The sequence below is a fragment of the Dermacentor silvarum genome, chromosome 11 (genome assembly GCF_013339745.2).
Source record: "Dermacentor silvarum isolate Dsil-2018 chromosome 11, BIME_Dsil_1.4, whole genome shotgun sequence".
NCBI lineage: Eukaryota > Metazoa > Arthropoda > Arachnida > Ixodida > Ixodidae > Dermacentor > Dermacentor silvarum.
This window is the reverse complement of record NC_051164.1, coordinates 48013463-48025903: the sequence shown is the minus strand read 5'-3', so window position 1 is coordinate 48025903 and position 12441 is coordinate 48013463. Positions and strand designations below refer to the sequence as shown.

Below are 12441 nucleotides of genomic sequence, written 5' to 3'. Positions count from 1 at the left end.
TTTTACATAATGTAGGCGTTTTGGAACAATATAATATTAACAAATGTGGCATGAATCATCTACCGAAGCGCTTCACGTTTGTGTAGTGTACGTGCAGGTGAGGAATAAACTGTAAATTTAGCGGCAAGGTGTGTAAGGCTTTTAACTTTCTAATATATCTAGATAACGACGGATGACGCGAGCTGAATTTTCGCGTTTACATTCGTATTCAATATAAGGTTACACATCCAAGAAAAAAGAAACACGGCTAACGTAATTTCTTAGCCCGAAAACTAAGGCACTAGGATTACATCAACCCCTTCGAGTGTTGTAGTTCTCGGCGCTCGTGAAAAAAAGATCAAAATTCTTTGACATGCGCTTAATCGCTTGTTATTAACATGGCGATGGCAATTACGTGATGTTTATATAAGTCAATATTACGCCGCTTGATCCACCACGTAAAGGCTTCGAGAAGTATTCATTTATGCAAAAGTAGAAACAGAAGCGGTGCATTCAGATTTGCATGGACGAGCATAGCCACTCCGATATGTACGCCTTTCTACGGTCGATCTATTTGACCACTTTTTTTTTTGCAAATTGTTTCTGTTACAGTTGGGAATGTTCACCAATCATTTGAATTTGGTAATACTGCACAGCCTGCAGCTTCTGCAATGATACCAATATAATAATATTTGTAAAATAATAACCTTGATATTCATTCAAATCGACTATGTAAAAAATGCATTTTGTGAGCAAATCGTGAATCCTGTTAGGACCAGAGTACTCTGGAGCACAAGCACAATGTCAACAAAACCGATGTGAAGACAACCGTTGCTTCATCATGGTCGCAGAGCCAATTTGGGCCACTCACTTTTAGTTATTGAATATAAAGTGCGTCCTGTATAAGCTATTTCCGGAGAAACGTTTCTAACTTCGTAGTCGCTAAAATGGCACCGATTGTTCGTCCATGTCAATAAAAGAAGTCGCCGGCGGTCGAAGAAGTCGACAAAAAAAAAAAAAAATTGTCCCTAAACAGACCAAAATGTCGCTAAATCTAGTGACAAAATCATTAAAATGGCAACACTTACCCGACTTGGTTGCTTAGTGCAAAAGTATAAAGGGGGCTGTGCTTAGTGGCTTTGATATTCGGCTGCTAAGCAAGACGTCGTGTGGGATCGAATTCCGCTCGCAGCGGCCGCATTTCGATAGAGGCGAAATGTAAAAGCGCCCGTATACTGTGCATTGGGTGCGCGTTAAAGAAGCCCAGGTGATCGAGATTAATCCAGAGTCCCCCACTATGGGAGTGCCTCATAATCAGATTGTGGTTTTGGCACGTAAAGCTCCTGATTTTTTTTTTATTTTAGAACGAAAGCGTTGAAGTTTCTCTTACGCGAGCAGACATTTGGTATGCGAAAAAAAAAAAAAGCCTTCTCGCGTCAAAATGCCTTTTTTCACCCTCGGTATTGTAGAATGGCGCATTGACAAACTTTTTTTTATGAAATCAATGTGAATGATAAGAAAATTAAAGGCGCGGTTTTCATAGAAGCTGGAATCCTCTTTGGGGTAACTGCTTTGACAGGAGGTCCCCCTACTGCCTGGAGCTCTTGGACCTACTTGTGTATATTTAGTTGTAGGTTGCTTTCTGCTAGGAAACTAACAAATTTCATTTGGATTCCCGAGGGTGATTAGAGTAGCATTTTTGCAACATAAACAGGCATATAACCAAGCAAAAAGAACACTTCTTCGCGGTTCGCTGCTTCGAGCAGCAATCCTTATGTCAATGAAAATAACAGCGCTGAACGGCCAAGGACTTAGGCAAAGAAGAACACGACACTGGAGCTGTTCTTATTTGCCTAAGTCCTTGTCCATTTAGCGTTTTTATTTTACTAAACATGAATTACCACCAACTCACCCAACTTTCCCTTTTAGAAAAATCCTTACAACGTAACCTTTGAAAACATGGGCCCATCGATGAATCTTGCCTGCTGAAAAAATTCGGGGCACCTAGAGTTTGTAAAACAAAATTCACACATAATGGGACAGCGCCGTACCGCTGTATCTTCACGATGTTGCACTCAGCAGCATGTTAATAGCAAATAACATTTTCCTACAATCCCCGTCCTTACCTTCCTCCCGCCAGGGCGTGTTCTTGCCTGTTATCACTGCGAATCACCTGCCCTCCTGCACAGCAGAGCTCAGTGAAAACATTAAACGACGAATATTTTCAAGATGGCCACCGAAAAGCCATCTACGACAGAATTGCTGCTACAACAGCAGCTAAAGAGCTTGACAACTGAGAGTTTTAGATTAAGAGACACAACGCAAGCCGCTGGTGGCGACACCGCCTTGGAGTTCCCGCACCTGCTAGCCGTGACGTCATGGCTTTCGATGACGTCTGCCTGGAAACAGATAACTTTTTATCAGTAAAGCGGGACCTTGTGTTGTATAGAGGCGCCAACGATTGAACTGGGCAACTTTCAAAATGCTTTCACAGAGTCACTACGAACGAAATACAAAAGAAAAAAAAATATTTTGAAATTCATGACGTCACACTGACGTACCTGCACAGAAGTTTCGGTTTGAAATTCAAGAAACGAAACTTTGTCCTTTTTTAATTTCTCTTCTAATATTAAAGCTATTAACGAGAAATAAAAATAGTTTTGAAATCACACCTTATATCGGTAAACTAACTGTGGTTTCCTTTATAATGCCACTTTATAACTTTTATCTTGTTCTGTCTCTCTTGAAGTTGTTACAACGAAAAACGCAAGCAACTGTACATGCTTTTTTTCTTCGGCCTTCCATAAGTCTTTGGCCCTGTGGCGTCAAGACAATGGGTGTCTTGAAAACTGACAACGAATGCAACTGCGAACCGAATCGAGTTGAATCTCTCCCTTTCTCTCTAAGCTTCGAGGCCGTAGTTCCGTTCCAGCAAGTCGCGGTCCTGGTTTCCAGTACGCAACCCTCTTTCCAAAGTTGGCGAGCGAACTCTGCTGCAGTTTCTGACTCAGTCAGAAGCATATCGCTCGCTTCGGGCACAGACGTTGTAACGCGGAGTTTGATCCGCGCGACCACGACCGCGGCTTCAGCGAAGCGTGCAATGTTTGTCACCGGCCGTGGTTAATGAGGCACATCCGGCACATCGATTGAGCAAACCGCGGTCGGAGTCCCACGGAGCCGCTTTCGAAGATCCATGCATATACGAACCTTCATGACTGTACCCCGTTTCATGCTTAGCTGGCAACGCTGTTGAAGCTGCGCAAGTTGTGCAGTGTCATTCCGCGCTGTTCTTGCAGTTTTTTTAAATGCTATTATCAGCCTTAGGGTACCTCACGTACTTTCCGGGGCCTGACTGTCTATCTGCCTATGCCACTAACCGTTTTCCCACCAATTTGGGTCATATGGGCAGTCTATGGTCCGACGGGTAGATCATCGAGCTGCTGTGCCGAGGTAGCACGGTTCCAAACCAACTTGAGTCACAGGGCATCGGCAAAGGGTATGTGCCGCTCGCCAACGAACCTTGTTGACGCCGAATTGGGTTACTCGGTATGGGGCAGTGGCTATGCACCGCCCTTCAATGAACCTGTCAGACGCAGACTTGAAGTACAGGGTATGTGCCACTCGGTGCATGCTGCTCCTCAACGGACCTCTTTGACAGCAACTTGCGTTACTGGGTATGTACTACTGGGTATCCGCCGCTCCACAATAATAAAAAGAAAGATCCTTTAAATTTCACCCATGCTAGGCCTAATTGATCCCGCGCCATGCGCAGACTTCACGGCGACGCCGCTGGATGGTGCAGCGTGTGCAGTGGAAAGCAGCGGGAATCACGTCAAAGGAGCCCGGCCGCATGCAGGTTTCGGCGTTGGCAATACGGTGTGTCGCTGCATTGTACGTGCGAAGCACTTTAGGGGCCCGGGCTGTTGGCGTCTAACGTGATCTCATGTCGTCGTGGTCCACGCACAAAAACCAGATCTGCCCAAAACTCGAGTCTCGTTCGCTTGGTATATACCGAAATTAGCATGGAAGGGCGCCAATGTATGACTCACATGATTGATAAGGAATGACATCTATAACATCACATGCTCCTGAGTTAGGTCACGATTAACGATAATAAAGTCACGTGTGGCGCATACATGTGGGTATGAGCCAGGGATATGCGGGAATTAGCGGAAACTCCTGAAAATCACTTCCGAAACGCCAGTCTGGTACCGGTGCAGTGCAAGAGAGTGCGCCACCACCCCACAAGTGCTCGATTCATCCTTTGTGCAAGAATAGCACAAGCATAACATAAGGGAAACACCGGCGCATCACAGCTTCGCACTTCCCCAGGTTTCACGTTAGTATGGAGCTGCATTAACGCTGAATTTGAACTACACAGACGCCGAATTTGAACGCAGCGCTTAATGTAGCTCCAATCCTGCTCAAATACTGCTCTTGTGTAGTTAAAACCAACGGCGAGTTAACATAAGGGAAACACCGGCGCATCAATTCTTCGCACTTCCCCAGGTTTCACGTTAGTGGAACTGCATTAGCGCTAGGTTTGAACTACACAAGCGCAGAACTTGAGCAGGATTACAGCTTCACAGGCGCAGGAATTGAGCAGCTAGGGTTTGAACTACACAAGCGCAGGAGTTTTTGTAAATGCTAATCGCATTAAAGTCGACATTCACCGTAATATGGGTTTGCCACCATTTGTTTCCTACTGAGTACACATACGTATATGTGATTCTATTCCTTGTTGCATATTCCTGATTATGTACACTACGTACTTTTGGAAAATTTTTTTAAGTGTTGTAATTATATTCCTTTCTATCCATATATTGTTGCACATTTTAATTAGCAACATTTAAAATATTTTAATATTTTTAACATAGCAATCGATAGCAAAGATGATAGCAAAATAATGGGGACCATGTGCTAAGCCTGACGCGTAGCGAAAGATGCGGGAGGTTAATTACTGCATTTGTAAAAAAAAAACGTATTTATACAAGCGTCCGAGAGCTTCACAAGCTTATTTTACGAATCTCACAGGAAGTTTTGTCACTGTTCTGAATGAACTCTACGTACGTGCCACAGTAATGACCAATAATGTCACAATAATAATAATTTCTCACCTTTTCACGTCGCTGCATCCTGACATCCCACAACACTTCCAGTCTAGCTCTGTGTGGCTTCGCGGTGTGGTGTTGACGCTGTTCATTCTCAGGCTGTGCCTTAGCACGAGGAAGAGCTTCGCGTTGTTCTGCGGTCGGCCTTTTCAAAACGACGCATCTCCTATGCCCGAACGATTTCGAAGTGAGCGGCGCGTTGCACGAACGTTTCGGCCATGATTTTCCCACAGAAGTTACTAGAAGGAACCTGCATCCACGAAGGCGTCCTTAATTCGTAACCCACCTGGCAGTTTCAGAACCATAAGAACCCACAACTCTAGACTATTTGATTTTATGTTATACGGCGAAATTGAAAACACTGTGCTAGTCATCGCTTTATTTTCCTTTATTTTCCTGGGGCTCCTTGCGCGGCACATTTAGAGCGATAGCCCTACTACTCCAGGTGCAAACCCAGAAAACGCCTGGTTCCGTAAATCTGACCTTCGAGTTCAGTAAAGGTCAGACTGGGACTTAGCGCGTGCCACTACTGGTGGTTGCTGCGTACGCCGCCTGGGCGCCCATATCTTGAACGCGATGTGGACAAAATGCGCGGTCGCGCGGGCCTCATCTTTAAAGCGATCTGCGATGTGGACAAAATGCGCGGCCGCACGGGCCTCATCTTTAAAGCGATCTGCGATGTGTACAAAGTGCGCCGAGTGCTGGTAGCTTCGTATGCGCTGTGCTTTCGACGCTTAGTTCGCGTTGAAGCGAGACGCAGCAAGAAGGTCAATTCGCTCGCTGCTGCTGCCGCACCGAGCAACATGTGCGTGTGTGTGTGTGTTGTCGTGTGGTGCAGTTGTAGATGCGGTGGCTGCTGACGGCGCCGAGCAGCGTCTGTGTCCTTTCCCAAATCAAGCAAAACTGTACTATCGCTCGACAAACTCGGTTTAAGCGCATTCAACTAAGGCATATGTTCTTCTCCCGCTTTCGCCATACCATCCTCCATTTTCTCCGATTTCTTTCCCGTACTTGTTCTCTTTTCCAACCGGTGGCGTGCTCATTACAAGATGATTATCGCTCTTGCCATTTTCATGACACTTTATTAACAGTAAAGGCCAAACTACACGTACGTTTGCCGGCGCGCGACAGCTCGCGCCCGAGCGCCCTGGGTTTGCCGCGCCTCGGGAGGAACGGCGGTTTGAACCTACAAGACGGGCGCCAGCGCGCGTCCACTTTTTCGCCTTGGTAGACATCGTTTTTCTACATTATCACCACGTATCCCAACATACTCGTTATTACGAATCCGCACCAATGAAAACTTACCCACGTTGGGCTTCCCCGCTGGACACCAGGCATGACCTCCCGAAATGGGTGCTTACCCGCCGAGCTTTCGGCATGTCAGCACACGCAGCTCTTGTGCCAGTGCTCTCTCCCTAGCCGGTTATCCTCTGCTAGAGACGGTGTCAAGGCGTGTTTTAGACGTGTCTGGTCCAGCACACTTTCTGCCTTCCTCCTCCTCCTCCCAACGACATTGCGACTGCTACGACAGGCCGGTACATTTGGTGTTCGGTGTTAGCTCTCGATTTGCAAATAACGCGCTCAGCTCTATTGTTACCTCCTGCTCCATCGCTGCACGGATCCACTTCAGCGCCAGACCTTCTGCCCTCGAGTCGCGCCACTACCCATTGACATCCTGGTGGCTATTCTAACACCGGGAAAGAAGAACGTAGGTAATTGACGGTATTTTAATGCTTTCGCACGCGGGTCATCGCCCGGCACTGTTCATCTACCGGGTGTTCTTGCGCACTTCCTCGACGATGCTCTCCACGACGTCGGTGGTGGTAGCCGAGCCGCCGATGTCCCGCGTGTGCACTTTGTGCACGTTGATCGTCTTGAGGATGGCGTCCCGGATGACGTACGCGTGGCTCATGAGCCCCAGGTGCTTGAGCATGTCCACGGCCGCGTACAGCGTGGCCACCGGGTTGGCCAGGTTCTTGCCGACCAGCGGCGTGCCCGTGTTCCTGGTGGCCGTCTCGAAGACGGCGAACTCGTCGCCGTAGTTGCGGCCCGAGGTGACGCCCGCGCCGCCGACCAGGCCGCACGTCAGGTTGACGACGATGTTGCCGTACAGGTTCGGGACGAGCACGACGTCGAACTGGGACGGGTTCGAGACGAGCTGCATGGCGCAGTTGTCGACGATCATGTCGTTCATCTCGATGTCTGGGTAGTCGCGCGCCACCTGGCGGCATGTCTCCAGGAACAGGCCGTCCGAGAACTTCATGATGTTGGCCTTGTGCACCACGGTGACCTTCTTGCGACGGCGGGAGCGCGCGTACTCGAAGCCGTAGCGAGCGATCTGCTCGCTCTTGGTGTGAGTGATGACCTTGATGCTTTGCACCACGCCCCGGGTCACCTGCGCATGTTCAGAAAAAATAAATAAATACGCAGTGCTGAAAGACATTTTGGGACCTGTGCCCTGGCGGAATAATGAAACTCAAGAGTAACTCGGGGAATTTAGTGAATATTTCTATTATTGGTATAATCACTGCATAAGTTTTGATGTACGCCATTGCCGTGAATCTTGGGCACTGAAAACAGGTAGAGCAGAATCCGAATTATAAGATCGATCTTTCTCAGTCGTGAGTTGTATGCGGCGGCATAGTGGTTGAGCATCCGCCTCGTAAGCGGGACGTCCTGGGTTTCAATCTCAGTGTCGCCGGAAACCCGCTGGTTTTTCGAATGGGCAGATATGTCCCCGGGCATGGTGGTTGGCTGCTTGTGGAGGTTCAAATCTCGAAAGGGGCCTATAGATATTTGTGGACGTTGTCTCTGGGTGCCCCTTAATTGTCCAATTACAGCTGTGGCCGTCGGTCGAACTCCTCTCTGCTTACACACACACACCCGCAAACCGAACATGATGACCTATGTGCGACGAGGATATGGCCGAGCCACCGGGTCTTCGAAACGGGTGAAAGATTCAATACAAAGGGGAACTGCATCGAGTCGCTGGTTCTTTACTGCGTTGCATGCGTTCGGCGAAAGCGCGGGGTATTCATCATTGAAATGATTCTTGTGTATCATTTTCATGCTGCATGTATGCATTTTAATACTATAGTTATTTGCGTGAGGACTGCCGAGAATGTGCGAATTAATCATTTACTTTTCAAAACTCATAATTCAGAAATCAGATCAGAAATTGTGAGCTGACTACTTGTATAAGCACATAACTCAAACAATAACTAATCAAGATATTGTTAAGAAGAGGAAGGCCCGATACAGAAACGTATATACAACTATTTACACGGGGAAAAGTTAGTGGTAAATGCGCAGGCTGGTACAAAGGTCGCAGCTCGAGTAGTTAGTCTACAACTTCCACTTCGTCTCTCTCTTGCGCGCATGGTCCTGTCCAAATGCACCATAACAATATTGTTTAATAACCGTGCTGTACTCAAAGTAGCGGCTTCGAAGGCGGAAGTTCTCAACAAACCAAGCCTCTTCACACGCAATTCCGAGACTAGCACAGTATGGAGACATCACTATAGCCGTAATCAGTGTTCTAGTTGCTATAATGTTTCCCGGCGTGCTGACCTCGTGCTCGAGGCAACTGTACTCTCCCTCGGTGTTCTGGCGTATGATGGCCACGTCGACGTTCGGGTGTCGCGTCTTGATGGCCGGGTGGTTGCGGCAGTGCACCACGTTCACGTACAAGTCCAGTCGGTTGCGCAGCATCAGGTTGCGCGGCTCCACGCTCGGGCTGTACGAGCGCGTCTCCACGTTGCCCTTGATGGCGACGCCCGTGCGCCGGATGGACGTGATGGCGTAGTCCATGGACGCCGCGTCCTCAGAGTCCGTGGCCACGATCACCTTCTCGAAGTCCACCGGCACCTGTTGACGAGGCGGGAGGTAGTCGTCCAAAATGCACGATTCATAGGCGAGCACGTTGTTTCTAGACGTTCAGCGGCCAAATCGATAGTCTTCGAAAACGAACAGCGCGACACCCCCCCAGACGACGGACACATATTCAGACAACGCGAGCGTTGACTCACCAGTATAAATGCTTTATTGCGCTGACACGATCAAACAAAGCCACTTGGTGCATGCCAGATATGCAAGGAACTCGAGCGCAAACATTTAGTTCTGGATCTTCGTCTGTGCATCTGTTTCGTGATGTTCGTTTTCGAAGATGCTACCTGCTCGTCCAGCTTGATGCACTGATCCCAATCAATCAATCAATCAATCAATCAATCAATCAATCAATCAATCAATCAATCAATCAATCAATCAATCAATCAATCAATCAATCAATCAATCAATCAATCAATCAATCAACCAATCAATCAATCAATCAATCAATCAATCAATCAATCAATCAACCAACCAACCAACCAACCAACCAACCAATCAATCAATCAATTGCTTCTAATTATTTTTTATTGGGGGAAATTACCCAAGTGAAAAAGCGGCTAAGGCACCTCGAAGCTGCCTGATGGTATCCTCACAAAACAGCGCGATAAATATATTTTTGTACATGTATTGAATTTGTCTAACAGCACTACACTATGGGTATACCAGTAGTTCTCTTGTGATTCCAATAGGTTCTTTAGAATTCGTCTATGGTTGGTAGCGCAGTTTGGTCTCTTCATGTGGAAGAATCAGGCATTACATCAGTCACAACTGCATTTGTTGATTAACGAGGATTTCTAAGAGAAATATTAAATACTAATGTTAGATAACATGTTACAAATGAAATGAAGCCTGGCAATTAACGGGGTCATATCTTGGACGCATATGCATTCAACGCAGGCACGCAGGCACGCACGCACGCACGCACACGCACACATTTCATTCATCGCGTTGTTTATATTGTTAGATATTTATTCTTTCATGTTTAACCGCCAACAAGAACCTACACATGATATAGGAGAGACTATGACGTTTTTTTCTGCCGTCCTCGACTGCGCTTCCCTTCTCGGTATCCATTCTGTAACTCTAATGGTCCACCGGTTATCCATCCTACGCATTACACTGTCCACTGCAGGCCTTCATTATGCAGTGGACATAAATATAGGCAGATGATGACAACATTTTTTTAAAAAAGACGGATACGCCAATCGCAGCGCGCGTGCTAGTGCTGACGTGCTCACGTGGCCGCAAGGGTGAGCTACGTCATGTAATGAAGAAGCAAACATAAGTTCCTGCGAGAAGCGTGGTGCGGTGCACTAGGTTTTTACAACCCAGAAGGTTAAACACGCCTGCCATCCCGACGTTTCCATACGACGCCACAAGCTGGCGCGACGCGTCTACTTCCGGTGTGTTTCCGGACGCGATCTCATGGAACGAACGCAATACAGCGTCTGAAATTGTTTTACGATCCCGAAGTGTAAAAACGCCGCCATCCCGGCACGTTTGAAATTGTTGATCTACCTACTTCCATCGCCGGACGCGATATCCCGGAACCTAGCCTATAACAGCTTCGCTCTAAAAAAAAAAAAAAAACAAAAAAACACAAACAAACAAGAAAACAAAAACAAAACAGGCGACAATGACCAAACCATCTCACTCTCGTATGAATGGGCGTCAAACACGTCGGGACGCTGCACGAGTCCACTCGTGGTAACCGAGCTAACATTCGTATTCTTGAACGATCCTCGAATCGAATGTCTTCAACTCTGCAACCAGTTGAGCACAGCGCCGACCCTCAGCTGAGGCAGACACTAAGCTTCTCAAGGAGAAGCTGTGTGGTGTCAATTCTACTTTCTCTTAGGGAGCCTACATGCAACGCTGAATTACCAAGCGAAGCTTGCTGCCTCACAAGTGTCGGCGGTCGTGGTGGTGGTGGTGGTGGTGTGACGCTAATAAACCCGGCTGCACCAAGCGTAGAGCGGAATGCGGGGAACGCTGCGCCCGTCGCTACGCGTCGCTACGCGTCGCGCGCGACCAATCAAGGTGTGTATCAAGGAAGTGTTTGCAGCAGGGAGGAAACAATCAAGGTTGTGATGTTAAGGGAATAGGGAAGGAAAGTGGGTTGGCCCGCACTCCGCCGGGCTTCCATCGCCTCAGATCAGTGTCGGCGTCCGGGTGGGAAGACAGCGGGTGGTGCGTTCCGCCGAGGAGCAGGCTGTGTTTTAGCAACGGCGCCGCGAACTTGCTCGGGAAGGGGCTCGTCGTCGACGTGCCGATTCTAGCGTGAGGGCTTCCGAAAGATTAATGCGTGGATTTGAGGAGCGACTCTTCCTCTTCACAACCAGAATCTCTCTCTCTCTCTCTGAGAGCTTCCGAAGCCCAGGCAAAATGTTGCTGCTGCTTCCGCTGCTGCTACAACCTACAACAACCTCATTCTCGCGCACTGCTTCAACACAAGCAATGTCCACCACACGCATGACATCAACATGGCGTTTGCATAAAGTATAACACGGCATCTACATGCCAGGCATGTCAGGCGAACAGCCAGGCTAACATCTCCAGCATATCCTTAAAGCCTGTTTCTCGCTCTCTCTTCTGCATAACGTAATATACTATTTAAATTAATATAGAATCGCATAATGTGTAGAGATTTAGTATTAAAGTAAGTATCTACATCAAAGAACATTCGCGTCCACCGATGCCCACAGTGCGCGCGATCAGCATACTTTTTTTTTGACAAGAAGGAAGTCTCCGAGCATCACCGACCTTTCCGTGGAAGAAGATGGTCTCGACGTGGTTCATCATCTCGGGCCCGATTCCGTGACCGGGCAGCATGGTCACGAAGTACCGGCCCCCGTACTTGGTCATCTTGTACGAGCGCTTCGACGCGACACACGGCGTCGTCGATGACCGCAGTCCATGCTGCTCGGGGTCGCAGTCGACGCCGGCGGCTAGCAGGAGTCGTCGACAGGCCGCCGCCGACGACGACACGCGGAGTCTTTGCAAGCAGGACATCGCCATCTCCGCGCGTCCGGTCGTTCGTTCTATTCCCGGCGTCGTCTTCCTTTTCCCTCGCGTCTCGCCCGTCAATACGCCGGCCGCTTTCGTAACGCGAACGCGCTCACCACAGAACTGCGTGGCCCATTGCGTAATGTAATAAGGCGGCGTCTCTGTCGCGTTCCGAGTCTCGAATGGGAACGCTTGGAAGCGTCGCCGTCAGGCGCCAGCTCTGGCTCGTTGGAAGCGCGTGCCCCGGGCTCACGTGTTTTGCCGCCGCGCCGTTTGCTTGCAGTACTCACTGAGAAGTAGTTTGATCAACTCAAATTGGTGCTCGAGATTGCCTCAATGTGTACATACGGCAACACTTTTGAACTTGTGGCATATATCTGTAGGCGGACAAAAAGATCGAGCGCAGACGCCCTTGGCGTCTCGGCGTAGTAGTCTCGGTGTACCTTTCTGGAGACAG

General features: G+C 48.4%; 1 protein-coding gene across 1 annotated transcript; it reads right to left on the bottom strand.

Moving 5' to 3' along the window:
* Window positions 1-6775: 6775 nt before the first annotated feature.
* On the bottom strand, window positions 6776-12152 carry LOC119434148 (isocitrate dehydrogenase [NAD] subunit gamma, mitochondrial). Its single transcript, XM_037701471.2, has 3 exons — window positions 11742-12152; window positions 8661-8957; window positions 6776-7485 (listed from the first exon to the last, which is right to left on the bottom strand). Exons 1-3 carry the CDS (start codon window positions 11994-11996, stop codon window positions 6859-6861), a joined length of 1179 nt encoding a protein of 392 aa, XP_037557399.1. The 5' UTR covers window positions 11997-12152; the 3' UTR covers window positions 6776-6858.
* Between the last annotated feature and the right edge of the window lie 289 nt (window positions 12153-12441).

Excerpts from the sequence above, each read along its gene's own strand:
- LOC119434148 (XM_037701471.2), bottom strand. The coding sequence starts at position 11,996 with ATGGCGATGTCCTGCTTGCAAAGACTCCGCGTGTCGTCGTCGGCGGCG. Across the intron at positions 8,958-11,741 it reads CCATCTTCTTCCACGGAAAG|GTGCCGGTGGACTTCGAGAA; the intron begins GTCGGTGATGCT and ends CCTCGTCAACAG. Across the intron at positions 7,486-8,660 it reads ACAGTTGCCTCGAGCACGAG|GTGACCCGGGGCGTGGTGCA; the intron begins GTCAGCACGCCG and ends GAACATGCGCAG.